The following is an 18,676-nucleotide window of genomic DNA, read 5'->3' on the forward strand; positions in this document are numbered from 1 at the left end:
ATATTGAGGTAACAACAGTCCCACCTAGCGGCCATTTTGTGTCACCACATATTTTGGAATGGCGGAGCCTACTGTGTTTAAACCATCTTACAGAATTGACCAGACTTAAGTTACTGAAAATCTATGTGAAAAATCCAGTATTATATTACCCAACAAACACACAACGTTGCCTCAACGTAGCGACCTTCCCACAGCGTTGTACCAACCTAACCTTGTAAAAAGGTTGAGGATCTACATTGTTGCTGAAGGTTGTCATAATGTTGCCAACATTTACTCGTCATCAATAAATCAGTTTAAATTTCAACAGACCGTTCAGCGTCTCATTCAACAACGACAGGGGAGACGTGAGCATTCATTATTTCTTCTTGCTAAATAAGATGAATCAGTGGTCATTTGTGTAGTCCTGCTGTGTCAAGCTCTGATCTGTACTCTCTTGTTCACTGCCTATGTTGACTTGTGGCTGCTGTGGATCCATCTCTGAAACTGGATTCTCTGTTGGATTTGTTTCTTTCTCTGACTGCGTTCTCCATACTACGCCTGGCCTTCGGCTGCGCTCCACGGGCTGCTGTATTCTCCAGGCCAAAGCTTCGATGCCCAGTGTCCAGTGTTAATTATTTAACGTAATCTAAACCTTATTTTATACTGTTTGCTTAAAATTAGATCTGTACTGTATGTATTAAATATTGTGAAATATATCATAAAAAAGTTTGGTTATATACATTTGTTTGGCATTTTTACACTTAAATGTTTACATATGAAGTTATTAAGTTAAAAATGAAAATTAATAAACAATATTTATATGATTACTGCTTATCCTGTATTCTAGGCAGTATTGATAAACTGCCAGGAAAAACAATACATGTAGTAGGAACGTCCTCTCATGGTTGATGAATGTCACACGACAACGTTGCTACAGTCTTCTCATGTCTAACATTTCTACATTGTAACAATGTAGCGAGCATGTGAGTGGCGATGTTGCCTTTAAAAAATTACAACGTTTTACAGACATCACTACAACGTAGATGTGTTTGTTGTTTTTTTTATTTATAAATAGTAAATCTATTTATTTGTTAATGTTCATCTTGTTTGAATACCTGGATAATGACATCCAGGAACTGTACATTTACCCATTATTTTGAGAGTAACCTCTGATAATAACAACTCTTAAGAAGAACAGTAAGAAAGATTATTAGGGGAGCGAGGGGCACAAAGTAACTTGGGGTAAAATGTAACACGTAGTTAAGGTATTGGTCAGGGTTAACCTTGGCATGCCTCCGAGGTTTTCACCACAGTGTCGGCAGACCTCTTCCTGCCAATTATTTAAAAAGTTCGAGAAAATTTGGATGAGAAACAAAAGAGAAACCATTTTTGCAGCATAAAAGTATTTTTTTATTATACTCTATATTTTTTTATTTTAAAAAATCTGTGAAAGTACGTACGTAATATCTTATATTGTTGTGATAGGCTAAAAGATGGAACCATTTTAAAAGATGTAAAAAAACACAGACTAGCCAGTTTTGAGGAAAACACAACACAGCGGGGTTGGTAACAGGGTGTTACAATTAAGCCACACACTGTTGGACACCAACTAAACTAACAAAATAATTGTTAATTGTGTGTAATGTTAAAAACTTTTAAAATAAAATGTTTTTAATAGAAAAAAAGTTGAATAGATAAAAAAATATTTTATTGCTAATACTACAAATAAATGCATTGTATAATAATGGATAATTATCCAAATAAATACAAATGTGTTTATCCAATGAGTAAATAAACATACTGTGCTCTGCAGAATAAAACATCTATTGAGTTAAGTACTGAGGAAATATACTATTTAAAGTAAACTGGGTTTAAAATAATTGTAAAATTTGCCTTTTTAAGCATGTTACAACTAACCCTCTGTCTGTTAAAACAGGTGGGGTAAATAGTAAATTTTTACTCCTGGCACTTTTGGCAATAATGCACAGAAACCATAAGTCTGACGATCATACAACCAGCCCTGTAGGAGAGGCTTGTGTGTTGTTGGTAAAAAACAAATGGTTTGACTAACCCCATTACTTTGTTCATTATTTGGCCAAAACAAAAAAAGAGTTACTTTGTGCCCCGCTCTCCCCTATTTCTTTCTGTAAAGCTGCATTGAAATGAAATTAATGATGAAAATCACTAAACTAATAAACTTTATTTGAATGTATTTGAACTGAAATATAACTTTAATGTTTGCAGATAAGGCATTTCAATAATCTTTTCATTGCCATTAATAAAAAGGTTTGCATCTATTTACACATCTTTGAACTATTACATGTGCACTTTAAAACAGCTGCAAGGGTGGTGATTTTCCTCTAGATTGATGTACTAGGGATCCCACTCAAAAATCACACACATTTATAAGAATGAGACACTTGACAGAGCTGCATTGTCAGTGATGTTTACTGAGTGAACGAATCAACCTTATATTTTAGTAATTAAAAAAAAGTATACAAAGAAGAAACTGGATTATAAATTGAAATTATGTGCAAGTTAAGACAGAAGAAATTATTCATTTTATATTAAGAGCTGTAAAGAAGTCCACAGAGGAGAAAGTTGATGATATGTATGATTCATAAAATAAAAACATATATTTGAAGACCTATACATATACTTTACTGTTAGTGATTAATGTTGACTGTGAGGTTTTTGGGGCATGTAGATTTAAAAAAAAAACATTATGACTATAAATACTGAAGACAATCAGGATATTTTGGAAGGAAGGTCAATTCTAGTATACAAATTTACTTGATTATGATTTGATTTAATGGAAATGGTCTCTAGATTTGATATAGTTTTATAAATCTTTAATGCTTTCATGTAAATAAAATCTATAATAGAATGAACAGTTTTGTAGCTCTAGGATAAAAATCTTGTCTGAGACTTTGCAGGGTTGTTATTATTCATTCATTAATTTTCTTTTCAGCTTAGTCTCTTTATTAATCTGGGGTCGCCACAGTGGAATGAACCGCCAATTTATAAAGCATGTTTTACGCAGCGGATGCCCTTCCATCTGCAACCCATCACTGGGAAACACCCATACGCTCTCATTCACACACATACACTACAGACAATTTAGCTTACCCAATTAACCTTTAGCGCATGTCTTTGGACTTGTGGGGGAAACCAGAACACCCGGAGGAAATCCATGCCAACACGGGGAGAACATGCAAACTCCACACAGAAAGGCCAACTGACCCTACAGAGTCTCGAACCAGCGACCTTCTTGCTGTGAGGCGAAAGCGCTACCCACTGCGCCACCGTGCTGCCGGTTATTATTATAATTGATAAAAAATTCATATTGGAGAAATAAATATCAGTAGCTGTGTAAATATCTCATCATAAAGGATTCATCTTAGCGTTATATTAAACTTAAACTTCAGCATGCACTGGGTCCCACCCACCTATGGTCATGAGCTTTGCATCATGACCGAAAAGACAAGATCTCGGATACAAGTGGCTGAAATGAGTTTCCTTCACAGGGTGGCAGGGTAGCCGCTGCTCCTCCACATCGAGAGAAGTCAGCTGAGGAGGCTCAAGCATCTGTTTCGGAAGGCCTCCTGGACGCCTACCTAGGGAGGTGTCCCTTGGGACCCCACCGGGAGGAGACCTTGGGGAAGACCCAGGACACGCTGGAGGGACTATGTCTCTCGTCTGTCCTGGGAATGCCTCAAATGTTTACGTTCTATGGCGCATAACTGATTGAAAACTCTTCAAGTTAGTCATTTTGACATAATTATTGCACATAACTGAATTTTCAGAAGCAAGATTTAGTTTGTACCTCATAGCATTACACGTACAGATGAGGCACTTCTCAAATCTCACACACTAGTCATTTTCACCCATATAGGTCCAACAATAAAATAACAAAAGCTTAAAAAAATTAAGTTTAAAGGTCCTAAATAATTAAAATGATGTTTTTTATATGTTAGAATCAGTATGTGATTTTCACTTCCTCCAAATCGGTAAAAAAAAAAAAAGACAAATGCTCTATAGTATCTGACATGTCCTGCCCCCTTCAAAATGCTTTTCATTTGATGCAGTTGACTCATCCACTCTCACTGGCAGAGCTGTAATAAAAACGAAACCCTATTGGCTACTGGAGGAGCTACTCTACGTCCTGCACGGTCTTCATGTTTCAGTTGAGATTACGTCAAACATCGAAAAAAATGCACATTTCAAAACACTTCACAGGGCCTTTAAACACAGAACAGGATGTATAGTTTGTGCTCCTGTGCTGTCAAAACCATTGACGAAAATAATGGCTGAGCACACAGCCCTCAGACTCGGCTTACAAAACATGACTCTGTTGCGTTCACTGTTTTTGGTTGTGTTTGCAGTGGTGTATTCAGTTCTCACTACTGTTTGTGCATTTAATAGGTAAAATGCAGAGTACAAATTCCACTTAAGTTTCACTACACTTTCACGTTAATGTGACAGCGTCCCTAACTTTAGCACTCACTGATCGGACATTGCGCATAGGCATACATTCAGACATGCACCAAGCCAGTTCAGAGAGTAGAAAAGTAAAGTTTGTAGAAAAACTTTATAGTGTCTTGAGAAAGCCTCATCTGAAAGATTGAAGTAGTTTTAAAGTTTAAATAAGTGAAGTAGTTTTCAAAAACTTTGAAACAGTAGGTATAGATGGATAACTACATATAGGTTAGCATGTTTCTGATATGGATTGGCATGTTTCTCACTAGGTGGTTGATAGGGTGTTCTGAGTGCTATGCCGTTACTAGGTGGTTGCTAAGGTGCTGCTAGGTAGTTGCTAGGGTGTTCTAAGTGGTTGCTAAGCATGTGGCCAAGGCATTGCTAGGCAGTTGCTAGGTTGTTCTGAGTGGTTGCTAGGGTGTTGCTATTCATTTGTTTGGTTGTTCTGAGTGGTTGTTAAGGCATTGCTAGGGTGATCTAGGTGGTTGCTAAGGTGTGGCAAGGCAGTTGCTAGGGTGTTCTGAGTGGTTGCTACGGTGTTTCTAGGTGGTTGCTAGGGTGTTCTGAATGGTTACTAGTTGGTTGCTAAGGCGTTGCTAGGGTGTTCTGAGTAGTTGCTAGGCGGTTGCTTAGGCGTTCTGAGTGGTTGCTAAGGCGTTGCTAGGTGGTTGCTAGGGTGTTGCTACTCATCAGTTGTTTGGTTGTTCTGAGTGGTTGTTAAGGTGTTGCTAGGGTGATCTAAGTGGTTGCTAGGGTGTTGCTAGGCAGTTGCTAGGCAGTTGCTAGGGTGTTCCAAGTGGTTGCTACGGTGTTTCTAGGTGGTTGTTGGGTGTTCTCAGTGGTTACTACTGTAGGTGGTTGCTAAGGTGTTGCTAGGGTGTTCTGAGTGGTTGACAAGGTGTTGCTAGGTGGTTGCTAAGGTGTTGCTAGGCAGTTACTAAGGTGTTTTAGGTCATTGCTAAGGTGTTGCTTTTTGGTTGCTAGGGTGTTCTGAGTTGTTGCTAGGCAGTTGCTAAGGTGTTGCTAGGCAATTGATAAGTTGTTCTGAGTAGTTGCTAACAAAAATTAGCATGGTTCTAGTATGAATTAGCATGTTGCTAGCATGTTTCTAGCATAAATTAGCATGTTGTTAGCATGGTTCTAGCATCAATTAACATGTTTCTAGTATGATTAGTATGTTTGTTAGTATATTGCTAGTATGGATTAGTATATTGTTAGTATGAATTAGTGTGTTGTTAGTGTGTCCAATGTAAAGTTAATGAGTTTTTCACAATGGAAGTCTTTTTTTATAATTATTTTTTTAAGGGTTTTCACCTTTATTGATAGGACATTGAAGATTGACAGTGGAGATTTACAGGAAATTATGGGGAGCAGAGAGAGGGGAAGGATCGGCAAAGAACCTCGAGCCGGGAATTGAACTCGGGTCGCCGCGAGCACCTGGGTGCTATATGTTGACGCACTAATCACTAGGTTAGTGGAAGTCTATGGGACAGTTACTAGGGTGCCGTACATGGTTGCTAGGGTGTGGCTAAAAAGTTTAAAGGTCATCATTGATTGGCAGATTGGTAGTCTGAGTTAAATGAGCTAACACTTTAGTCTGTATGACAATCTAGCAGAAAGTTATGAGGTCATAAATTTTGGTCCAATGTTAGATCAATGGGACTTTTCCAAATTTTCCGGGTCAGTTTTCGGAAAACTGTAGTCGGATCAGTTGGGAAAGATATAGCAACCCGAGTCAGACCAGTTTGGAGGTTTGGAGTAAGTTTGGTGGTTGTAGTATGAACAGTCTAGGAGGAGATGCATATAGAAATTAGTCTCAGAGGAAGAAAAAGAAGAAGGATATTAAGTTTATGTAGTATAACAGTATGTTGGCTTTCTCAAGTCACCATAATATATCGAAAAAGTCATTAAGCAAGTGTCTAGCTATATGACTACTATGTGGCCTAGTATGTGACCTATCTACCCCAAAGCCTAGCTTAACATAAAACAATGTTAAAGTTTTAAAAATATATAGCATCAGAAGCACATACCAAAGCCAAAGAAAATATCGATAATGTAAGGGATTATCAATCCATTGCCGTGCATTAGAGGCTTCTAAAATGAAAGGGAGATGATATGATTTCTCCATGTGCTCTCCTTATTGTTTACAGTGCATTACCCCGGGCAGGCTTGGACAATGTTGAATGGGGAGAATGAAGCACTCACTCTATTGGTTACTAAGCCTCCCCCCCTTAAATAAACTTTTTTTTTTTACAGATCTACTCGATTCACTTGATTGACCTGTTTCATTTTTTTGAAAATGGCTAAATTCGCTAAAAGCTGCGCTTCTGGGGATCAAGGGCTCTGGCTTTAGAATTGGGGGTTCCAGTTTAAGGACAAAGGGTTTCGGTTTTGGGCCAGAGAAAATTTTCACATTCAGGAAGGAGGGTTCTTGTTCCAGAATTGAGGGTTCCTTTTTCGGACAGAGAGTTTCAGCTGTGGGACCATAGACTGTGCCGGGACAGAGGGTTCTAGATTCAGCAAGAGAAGATCCACTTCCGTAAAGCGGTCTTCCAGTATTTGGATGGAGGGGTACAGTTCTAGCATGGGAGAATACAGATCATATATGGTCATCTCTTCTGGTAGGTCATCAAAAAAAAACCTAATTAGCTCATGTTAAAAAAAAACTGTAGATTACAATATAGATATTCTATTGCAAAACTTAATAAATATAGAAAATGGAAATCAAACATGGAAATCAAGCAACTTTACTGTAATACATCTAAAATGAAATAAATTAATATTTTCCTTTCCTCCTGGTAATGAATTAATGGCTTCATTCTATAAATAATAAATAATCATATCTTCTGTGTTCTAAGTTTCTGTAGACACTTATTTAGATTTTTCTACTCTGTTTATTATTTTCCTCTCTTTATTTTCTGGTTTCCTTGGCATTACATTCTCATTTTTTCAGTTTGCATCTTCAGTGGTTGTTTCGTTTTTCTAAGCCTTCTTGTAAAATATTTTGTCTTTTGGCAAGGCCTGATTTAGATCCCTGTCTCAATCACTCCTAGATGCAGAATAGCACACACACACTTTAGGATATACATGCATGGAATATAGAAACCTTTAAAACAGGAATGCACACAGTTACAGTGACTTCTCATCATTGCTGTTTGTGAGGACTTTTACATACAGAGTGAAACAGATTGGCCATCAACATGCAATTTATTTGCAGTTTAGCTGCTGCCTTGACCTTGCTCACCTGCCTGTAACTTTCTAGTAATCCTGAAGACCTTTCATGCAACCAAAAACTTAAAAAGACAAATCATACTGTGTCTAGTGTGAATGTGTAAAATGAATGAAATTCTGACAAAATATTGTGAGATACTTTATTATACTGTAGAATGTTTTTTAAAATGTGTCTATAAAAGACTTAGAAACTTACCCTTAGTCTTGGGTTTAGAGGTAGGAATGATCTCAGTGCATTTTACTGTGAAAACCAAAAGACCTTTATTACAAATCAGATATTGTATGAAACAAAACATTACATGATATATTATTTACATGTTTTTGTATTACATTCAAATATTAAAGGGCACATAGTTTACCTATTTTTTATGATTTAATATTAATATTATGGTTCTTCTGAGTGTGCCAGTTTAGGTTCAGTTTAAAACACAATTCAGATTTTTTTATTATAATGTGTTAAAAAGTGTCATGTTGGGGGCGTGTCCACAGTTTGCTGATTTATGGGTGTGTTGCTTCACATGTAAATTAGTTTCGGCTTACCGCCAACGTAACAAGGGGGCGGGGCCATGAGCTCACCCGCTCTGCATTTGCAACAGAGTCTGACAGGCAGACTGAGAGAAGGAGCAGGAGTGAGACGTTCAGCAATCAGTCATACATGTACGACTCTGACACAGACCAAGCAGAGAGTACAAAATCATTTGTGTCTTTGTACAGTTTTACAGCCAACTGTGTGCTAGTTTCAAGTGCCGAGCTTGTACACAGAAACCAATAACTACGCACACTGAATTAACTTTGACTGAGGCACCGGATGCGCCGCTCGAAGCCGCGACACGGCACACCAGACACTCTGTGGCGCGGCAGAAACATGTGTCCTGAATCATCGCGCCACGCATTTTTGAATTCTAAACATAGGTTTCTGCAGCGGTCCGCGGCGCCCAGCCGTCGACTTGAGTGTACCCTGATAGAAACCGATGTTTAGAATTCTAAAACGCATGATAGTTAAGATCACAGGGAGATTCTGGGATCGCGAGAAATGCAAACGGCTGAAGTATGAGTTAGACTCAATGAGAAGTACACATGTTTGCAAACCTACCTAAAGATACAACCAATAATTTCGATTAGAGCGATAATGTGGAGAATATTGCTCTTGTGTTGAGCCCAATGAGCCTTGCATCTAAAAATAGAGCTAGCGTGTTCCTTTATTGATATCGCTTCGACTCACGCTGAAAATGGCGGATGTGAATCAACAAACTGAGGATATGATGACGCGCCTGTCAATCAATGTTGGTGGGCGGGGGGACCGCACTCCTACGTAAAGTTGCGGTTGGTTTGAAAACCGCTCCAATTGGTTATGTTGTTAAATTGAAAAAAAAGCACTGGGTGTGCTTATATCACCCCAATATGACCGTCTATACACCATACATGCACATATGTCTGTCCAAAAAGCTTGAAAAGTAGATTTTTTACCATAGGTGCCCTTTAAATATTTTAATTAAGTTTTCCTCATGGGAATAGGAGTGTTTTTTTTTTACCCAATTCAGTTATCTTTTTTATCTCTTCTTTGCAGAACTGCTCCAGTTTCTCTCTCAGACAAGACACAGATTTACCAACATCATCAAAAGAGAGACGAGAGCTGACAGTGATGCTGGATGAGTCTGTAGATCCAGGAGCAGAGAGAGACTGGAAACTCTACACAGACACAACACAAACAGCAGTTAAAGACACACAAACATCTGACAGAAACACTATATCTGCACAACATGCTCTACCACTGTGCTGTTTGTCAGATCTGTGTTACCTGGAGGAAATGGATGTGATGGTCTGTGTGTGAAAGCTGCTCCAGCTCAGTGTCTCTCCTCCTCAGATCATCAATCTCCTGCTCCAGTCGCTGCAGTCGTACTTCAGCTCCACTCACTACAGCCTTTTCCTGATCTCTGATCAGCTGCGTCACCTCAGAGCGGCTTCTCTCAATGGAGCGGATGACCTCAGTAAAGATCCTCTCAGTGTCCTCCACTGCTGCCTGTGCAGAGCGCTGTTAGGACACACAGAGAGAAGCAGCAGAATCAGTCATTCACTCAGCTCTTACTGCTGCCTCACACAGCCTGTTCCCCACAGGGGCTTCAGTGGGACTCAAAGTGCTCCAGCACTGGGCTCCTCACTGACTGACTGCAGGACAGTCCTAACTGAGTCTCAAACAGCTCTTCCAGCAGCCAGCAGTTGATCTTCAGCTCAAAACTCACCTTGTGAGACTCTACAGCCGCTCTCAGCTCCTCACAATCCTTCTGTTTCTCCTCCATTCTCTGATAATGATTTTTCTGCATTTCCTCCAACTGTCTCTATAGGATTTATATTACAGGCAACATATTAATAAACTTATTACACTGAAGAATTCAACAAAGAATGTTTCCAAAGAATAGAAAATAGTTCATACCTGTTTGTCAGTCCTCTCTGCTGCAGCTGATACAGTGTCGTGGTTTTTGTGTTCATCCATTGTACACAGATAACAAATACAGCACTGATCAGTACGACAGAAAACCTCCAGTAGTTTCTCATGTTGAGGGCAGATCATCTCCTGCAGTCGTCCAGTGGCTTCAGTCACTTTGTGTCGCTTTCTAGAGTGAAATTCTTCATGACGTTCAAAATGAATCTGACAATAAGATTCCAGACACACCAGACAGGATTTGACGGCTTTATTTTTGTCTCCAGTACAAACATCACACTCCACATCTGCAGATTCAGAGTAACACTGAGCAGGACGAGCAGCTTGTAGTTTTGTCTTCTTGAGTTTCTCCACCACTTCAGCCAGCATGGTGTTTTTCCCTAAAGCAGGTCTTGGAGTGAAGGTCTGTCTGCACTGAGGGCAGCTGTACACTCCCTTCTGCTCATCCTGATCCCAGCAGCCTGAAATACAGCTCATACAGTAACTGTGTCCACAGGGAATGGCCACTGGATCCTTCAGTAGATCCAGACAGATTGAACAGCTGAACTGATCCTGAGCCACTGAAATACTGGATTCTGCCATTTTACAGCACAAACTCGCAGACAGAAGGGAATCCTCAACACTTCGTCAACAACTTCAGTTAAGTTTCGTTTTTTTGAGGAAACACTTCCTGTTTGTAAAAAAGTGAATCAGCCAGTCATATATTAAACACCACTAGATGACAGTGTTGTACAGCGGATATTGATTATTAGAGACTCGATCTTAAAATCTGTGACGTTTATTTGCTCTGTTAGTTTTATTTTAGCACTTCACACCTTATTTTACTTTTTGTGTAGTGTTTTGACAATAAATTACATTTAAAAACTAGAAAAATAACTTTAAATAAAAAAATGAATAAATAACAACTGAATTGAGAGTCGTATTTATTGAAAAACTGAACTCAATGTAGCACTTTTGTCTGTGGTAAAACAGAATTCATCAGGAGCAACACAAACTAACAATGTGAAAATACACAAAATGCAGAGGACTTTAGTAATCTTAGTAATCTTACTTCAGGTATTTCATGTTGGTCAGCAATGTAAACTGATTGTTTAATAAATGACAACATACAGTATATGTCTTTCAAAACTGATGCAATAAAAGCAAATTTACAGTACAAGTAAATCTATTCTAATGGATCATACATTCATAGATGAATATTAATATGAGACCACAATGGCTGTAATATAAAAGCACTGAGAGAATACATTTATATATTTCTGCTACTCTTAAAATTGAATTAAGGGTTCATTTTTGAATCGGAGCACATGTAAACAAGAACACGCCTGTGTGAAGTCTAGAAACATGCAGTGAGATTCAGCAGGATATGATTCTGTTCAAAGTGACAAAAGCACGAAGTTCATCATTTGGCGTTTCATATCCTTCCAGTCATTTCTTTACTATGAACATTATATACAGGTTGTATTAGCTATGAACAGAGATTTACAATAAATAAATATATGTACAGGATGCTATTAATAATCAGAAGTGTGATAAACATAAGAAGATAGATAAACATAATTACAAATGTCCATGTGCAGTGTGTATGTACAGTTCAAATAAATGAATCAGTGCAATGAATATGTGCAAATTTTAAATGTGCAAATGTTAAATAGTGCAGTGATTGTGAGGAGTATAAGTTAGAGGAGAGTAGGGGGTGTATTAGGGGGGCAAAAGAGTCAGTGAGGGGCAGAGTTCAAAAGGGAGACAGCTCTGGGGAAAAAGCTGTTCCTCAGTCTGCTGGTTTTTGAGCCTGAAGCACCTGCCGGAAGGCAGGAGAGAAGACAGTCTGTGAGCAGGGTGAGAGGAATCCTTAAGAATTCTGCATGCTTGGCGCAGACAGCGTTTCTTCTGGATGTCCTCAATAGCTAGCAGTGTAGTCCCTGTGATGCGTTGGGCAGTTTTCACCACCCGCTGCAGTGCCTTACGCTCAGCAACAGAGCAGCTTCCATACCAGACTGTGACGCTGTTGGTCAGGATGCTTTCTATTGTGCAGCAGTAGAAGTTTACCAAGACGGCTGATGAAAGCTGGTTCTTCTTAAGTTGCCTCAAGAAGAATAGGCGCTGGTGAGCCTTCTTGACCAGGCTGGAGGTGTTGGTGGTCCAGGAAAGGTCCTTTGAGATGTGGGTCCCCAGGAACTTGAAGGATGAGACAGGCTCAACGGCCATCCCATTCATGTGGATGGGATCATGTGAGCCTGTTCGTCCCTTCCTGAAGTCCACAATGAGCTCCTTGGTCTTGTTGGTGTTAAGGAGCATATTATTGTCGGTGCATCAAATGGCCAGATGCTGTATCTCCTCCCTGTAGGCCGTCTTATCATTGTCGCTGATTAGACCAATCACTGTGGTGTCATCTGCAAATTTGATGATGGTGTTGGATCTGTTCACAGGCCTACAGTCGATGGTAAAAAGGGAGTAGAGGAAGGGGCTCAGCACACAGCCCTGTGGTACACCAGTGTTGAGTGTGATGATGGTGAAGCAGATGGGGCCTGATCTAACATTTTGAGGTCTGTTAGTCAGAAAGTCCATAACCCAGTTGCAGAGAGACGTGTCGATATCCAGGTCTCTAAGTTTGATCATTAACTTGGAGGGTATGACAGTGTTGAATGCTGAACTGAAGTCAATAAACAGTGTTCGTGCATAAGTGTTTTTATTGTCCAGGTGTGTGAGGACAGAGTGCAGTGCTATGGAGACTGCATCTTCTGTGCTCCTGTTGCCACGGTAGGCAAACTGATGTGGGTCCACTGTGGATGGCAGAGTCTTTCAGATGTGCCAGGACCAACCGCTCAAAGCACTTCATGATGATAGGTGTGATATGAAAATATTGATATGAAAATAAAAATGTTTCCCAGTTACTGATTTATCATCATGGGGTTCAAATGCATAAACATCACATCAGAATTTCTCTGTTTTCTACATCTTCAGATCACTAAGTTTTATTTTTGGCTTGCTTTTTGATAATAGAAAATATAAAGAATTGATCCTAAACCCAGGGTAGAGCGGCTGAGTGAATGTGGTGTGGACTCTGTGAATGAGGCTCATTGTGTTAGAGATGCTGTAGAAGGACAGAGTTCCTGCACCATGATCTACATACACTCCTATTCTGGATGAGACGGACATTACTGGAAGTTTAATGTGTTTGTTATTGTGCCAGAATGAACAACTGGAGTCAGAGCAGGACAAACTCCAGGACTGATCATTACGTCCAATTACACATTCAGTTGCCTCTCCCTTCCTGTTGATGCTCTTATACGCCACCGATATAGACACTCCTCTGCCGCTCCACTCCACCTCCCAGTAACTGCGTCCACACACACTCTCTCTACACAACACCTGAAGCCAACAATCAAATCTGTCTGGATGATCAGGATACTGCTGGTCTTTAGAAGTGTATTCAAACACTCTGTTCCCTTCAGACAGCAACAGGTAATTATTTACTGTGTTTGGATCCAAAGTAAGCTGACGGTAATCTGATGAAGATAAAACACATGACTTTCATTTACAAAAATAGAAATCCACATTATTTATTTATTTATTTTTTATTACTTTTTCAGTTTTTGTCATCTCTGGGTTTGATTGTCAATGCATATGAATCAGCTGAATTTAATCATTTAAATGGTGCACAAAGAGTGAAACAAGGGAACAAGAATACAAAGAGGACATATGCTTAGTCATTTTAAAAGTGCTATATCAATTAAAGCAAATGTATGTATGTATGTATATATATATATATATATATATATATATATATATATATATATATATATATATGTATATATGTATGTATATATATATATATATATATATATATATATATATATATATATATATATATATATATATATATATATATATATATATATATATAAATTAATTGCCAGTTAATATAATAATTATATGAATATGTAACAAAGTATGAATACTCATAACTGTTATAATATATCTCTCCAGAGCAGGTTAGCTGTAGTGTAAATTACCATTAAACTCATTTTCTTGAGAACTTGCCTCAGTAAAAACTGAACTTCATGCAACTGGCCTCTGAGCAGAACAACTCTGAGATAAACCAGTTATCATTTGATTATTCATGAGTAGTTATAGTTTATTTACTTCAATTCACAGGTGTTTTAGTAGTGAATCTTTGAATATTAACTATCTGACATGTACATGAATGTTCATCACAGTTCAGTCTGATGTATGTTGTTGATATGTAATAAGAGCTAAAGTCTGTCTCTGTATATACAGTATGATGATCATAGAGACTTACACTGGAGGAACTCCTCACGGATCTTTGGTTCAGGTTTGTAAATCCTGGTTATGTCTCTCACTGTGGAAATCAACAGCAACTTGTGAGTAAACATTACACAATTATACAGATTACGCTGTAGCTGTAATTATAAATCATAATAAAAGCCTTGATATTTTATTTAAATATATGATGCATCCAAAATCGCATAATTCCCTACTATATAATATGTGAGAAAGGTGTGCAAGCTGAGAAGTATGTGTGAATTCATAATACTGAAAAAAATGAAGCACCCAGATGACTTACTACTGCTGGGAGATTCTAAAGAGCACATGCAATGGACTCTGTACTATCCCATAAAGCCATGGGAGAAAATATGAATGTGAGTGAAGCACCACAACTGATGTGCTCATGTGATCATGACAAATGGCAGATGTATTCAGGCATTTTCTTTTCGGCTTAGTCCCTTTATTAATCCGGGGTCGCCACAGCGGAATGAACTGCCAACTTATTCAGCACATGTTTTATGCAGCGGATGCCCTTCCAGCCGCAACCCATCTCTGGGAAACATCCATACACCATACACACTCACACACTACGGACAATTTAGCCTTGCCAATTCCCCTGTACCGCATGTCTTCGGACTGTGGGGGAAACCGGAGCACATGGAGGAAACCCACGCGAACGCAGGGAGAACAAGCTCCACACAGAAACGCTAACTGACCCAGCCGAGGCTCGAACCAGCAACCTTCTAGCTGTGAGGCGATAGCACTACCTACTGTGCCACTGCGTCGCACCCAATGGCAGATATAGATCATCTGAATTCACTTTATAATACTCATATTCATACCATATTGAAAATACTTTTCAAATTGTTGTGAAGTCAATTCAAATAAAAATGTAGTACCAACTACAGTGATTTTGGACAAAGCTATAATTATTTCTGTGTTACAGTACATGACACATATGAGTAAATTTCAAGCTTACCTTTACCAGATATCTTTTCTATCTCCCCTCTGCAGAAATGCTCCAGTTTCTCTCTCAGACGAGACACAGATTTACCAACATCATCAAAAGAGAGACGAGAGCTGACAGTGATGCTGGATGAGTCTGTAGATCCAGGAGCAGAGAGAGACTGGAAACTCTACACAAACACAACACAAACAGCAGCTAAAGACACACACACACACATCTGACAGAAACACAATCTCTGCACGACATGCTCTACCACTGTGCTGTTTGTCAGATCTGTGTTACCTGGAGGAAATGGATGTGATGGTCTGTGTGTGAAAGCTGCACCAGCTCAGCGTCTTTCCTCCACAGATCATCAATCTCCTGCTCCAGTCGCTGCAGTCGTACTTCAGCTCCACTCACTGCAGCCTTTTCCTGATTTCTGATCAGCTGCATCAACTCAGAGCAGTTTCTCTCAATGGAGCGGATGAGCTCAGTAAAGATCCTCTCAGTGTCCTCCACTGCTGCCTGTGCAGAGCGCTGTTAGGACACACAGAGAGAAGCAGCAGAATCAGTCATTCACTCAGCTCTTACTGCTGCCTCACACAGCCTGTTCCCCACAGGGGCTTCAGTGGGACTCAAAGTGCTCCAGCACTGGGCTCCTCACTGACTGACTGCAGGACAGTCCTAACTGAGTCTCAAACAGCTCTTCCAGCAGCCAGCAGTTGATCTTCAGCTCAAAACTCACCTTGTGAGACTCTACAGCCGCTCTCAGCTCCTCACACTCCTTCTGTTTCCTCTGGATTCTCTGATGGAGTTTACTCTGGGTTTTCTCCAACTGTCTCTATAGGATTTATATTACAGGCAACATATTAATAAACTTATTACACTGAAGAATTCAACAAAGAATGTTTCCAAAGAATAGAAAATAGTTCATACCTGTTTGTCAGTCCTCTCTGCTGCAGCTGATACAGTGTCGTGGTTTTTGTGTTCATCCATTGTACACAGATAACAAATACAGCACTGATCAGTACGACAGAAAACCTCCAGTAGTTTCTCATGTTGAGGGCAGATCATCTCCTGCAGTCGTCCAGTGGCGTCCATCAGATTGTGTTTTTTACCTCTGAAGAAAGTCTCGTGTTGTTCAAGATGATTTTGACAGTAAGAGCTCAGACACTCCAGACAGGATTTGACAGCTTTATTTTTGTCTCCAGTACAAACATCACACTCCACATCTGCAGATTCAGAGTAACACTGAGCAGGACGAGCAGCTTGTAGTTTTGTCTTCTTGAGTTTCTCCACCACTTCAGCCAGCATGGTGTTTTTCCCTAAAGCAGGTCTTGGAGTGAAGGTCTGTCTGCACTGAGGGCAGCTGTAGACTCCCTTCTGCCCATCCTGATCCCAGCAGCCTGAAATACAGCTCATACAGTAACTGTGTCCACAGGGAATGGCCACTGGATCCTTCAGTAGATCCAGACAGATTGAACAGCTGAACTGATCCTGAGCCACTGAAATACTGGATTCTGCCATTTTACAGCACAAACTCGCAGACAGAAGGGATCCTCAACACTTCGTCAACAACTTCAGTTAAGTTTCGATTTTTCTGAGAGGAAACACTTCCTGTTTGTAAAAAAGTGAATCAGCCAGTCATATATTAAACACCACTAGATGACAGTGTTGTACAGCGGATATTCATTATTAGAGACTCAATCTTGAAATCTGTGATGTTTATTTGCCCTCTGTTATTTACTTTATCACTTAGCACCTTATTTTAATATCTTTGTGTGTGATATTTTGACAATAAATTATATTTAAAGACAATCATGGGAAAAAATTACTTTAAATTAAAAACAAAACAAATAAATAATAGTAACTGAATTGAGAGTCGTGTTCTGTCAGTGATGTTTATTGAGAAACTGAACTCAATGTTGCATTTTTTCTGTGGTAAAACAGAATTCATCAGGAGAAACACAAACTCACAATGTGAAAATACACAACATCCAGAGGACTATGGTAGCCTACTACATAAATACTACAACCCCAAATCAGAATAAGTTGGGACAGTATGTAAAATGCAAAATAAAAAAAGAAAGTAGTGATTTCCACTTTGACTTGCATTTCATTGCAGACAATATGAACACAAAATATTTCATGTTTTTGTCTGCTTAATTGCATTTGTAAATATACATCCTGTCCTGTCATTCAGACACACCAAAAAAAAAGTTGGGACAGGAGAAGTTTAGGGCTAGTAATCAGGTAAATTTGTTAAATAATGAGGTCAACAAGTAATTGTATGATTTGGTACAAAAGCAGCATCCAAGAATAGCCTAGTCCTTTAGGAGCAAAGATGGGCCAAGGATCGGCAGTTTGCCAACAAATACGTGGGAAAATTATTGAAATGTTAAAAAACAATGTTCCTCAAAGAAAAATAGGAGGACATTTGGATATTCCACCTTCAACAGTGCATAACATAATTAAAAGATTTAAGGAGTCTGGAGGAGTTGCGTAAAGGACATGGGGCGCAGGCCTAAGCTGAACAACATGATCAATCTCCGATCCCTCAGGTGGCACTGCATCAAGAATTATCATTTATAAGTGATATCACCAGGGCTCAGTGCTACTTTGGCAAACCTTTGTCAATTACCAGAATACATTTGTGTGTGTGTGTGTGTGTGTGTGTGTGTGTGTGTGTGTGTGTGTGTGTGTGTGTGTGTGTGTGTGTGTGTGTGTGTGTGTGTGTGTGTGTGTGTGTATACAGTTGAAGTCAGAATTATTAGCCCCCCTGAATTATTAGACCGCTTGTTTCTTTTATCCCCAATTTCTGTTTAACGGAGAGCAGATTTTTTCAACACATTTCTAAACATACTAGTTTTAATAACTCATTTCTAATAACTGATTTATTTTATCTTTGCCACGATGACAGTAAATAATATTTTACTAGATATTTTTCAAGACACTTCTATAAAGCTTAACGTGACATTTAAAGGCTTAACTATTAATTAGGTTAACTAGGCAGGTTAGGGTAATTAGGCAAGTTATTGTATAATAATGGTTTGTTCTATAGACTATCGAAAAAATAGCTTAAAGGGGCTAATAATTTTGTCCTTACAATGGTGTCTAAAATTTTTTAACTGCTTTTATTCTAGCCAAAATAAAACAAATAAGATTTTCTCCAGAAGAAAAAATATTATCAGACATACTGTGAAAATTTCTTTGCTCTGTTAAACATCATTTGGAAAATATTTTAAAAAGAAGAAAAAAATTCAAAGGGGGGCTAATAATTCTGATTTCAACTGTATATATTTATTCATTCA

At 38.9% G+C, this 18,676-nt stretch overlaps 2 protein-coding genes across 3 annotated transcripts; both read right to left on the reverse strand.

Moving 5' to 3' along the window:
• Positions 1 to 2,258: 2,258 nt before the first annotated feature.
• LOC130246850 (E3 ubiquitin/ISG15 ligase TRIM25-like) lies at positions 2,259 to 10,773 on the reverse strand. The gene is made up of 6 exons (XM_056480008.1): positions 10,121 to 10,773; positions 9,930 to 10,025; positions 9,488 to 9,721; positions 9,222 to 9,378; positions 7,886 to 7,930; positions 2,259 to 7,037 (listed from the first exon to the last, which is right to left on the reverse strand). The coding sequence occupies exons 1-6, from the start codon at positions 10,709 to 10,711 to the stop codon at positions 6,874 to 6,876; spliced, it is 1,287 nt and encodes a 428-aa protein (XP_056335983.1). The 5' UTR covers positions 10,712 to 10,773; the 3' UTR covers positions 2,259 to 6,873.
• Positions 10,774 to 11,035: 262 nt separating this feature from the next.
• LOC130246809 (tripartite motif-containing protein 16-like) lies at positions 11,036 to 16,995 on the reverse strand. Of its 2 annotated transcripts, none has more exons than XM_056479965.1 (6): positions 16,302 to 16,995; positions 16,111 to 16,206; positions 15,669 to 15,902; positions 15,399 to 15,555; positions 14,433 to 14,492; positions 11,036 to 12,962 (listed from the first exon to the last, which is right to left on the reverse strand). In XM_056479965.1, exons 1-6 carry the CDS (start codon positions 16,890 to 16,892, stop codon positions 12,955 to 12,957), a joined length of 1,146 nt encoding a protein of 381 aa, XP_056335940.1. In that variant the 5' UTR covers positions 16,893 to 16,995; the 3' UTR covers positions 11,036 to 12,954. The 2 variants fall into 2 exon arrangements, with proteins under 2 accessions (XP_056335940.1, XP_056335931.1); XM_056479956.1 differs by having other exon boundaries at positions 11,036 to 13,638.
• Between the last annotated feature and the right edge of the window lie 1,681 nt (positions 16,996 to 18,676).

The sequence above is a fragment of the Danio aesculapii genome, chromosome 2 (assembly GCF_903798145.1).
Source record: "Danio aesculapii chromosome 2, fDanAes4.1, whole genome shotgun sequence".
NCBI classification, from domain to species: domain Eukaryota; kingdom Metazoa; phylum Chordata; class Actinopteri; order Cypriniformes; family Danionidae; genus Danio; species Danio aesculapii.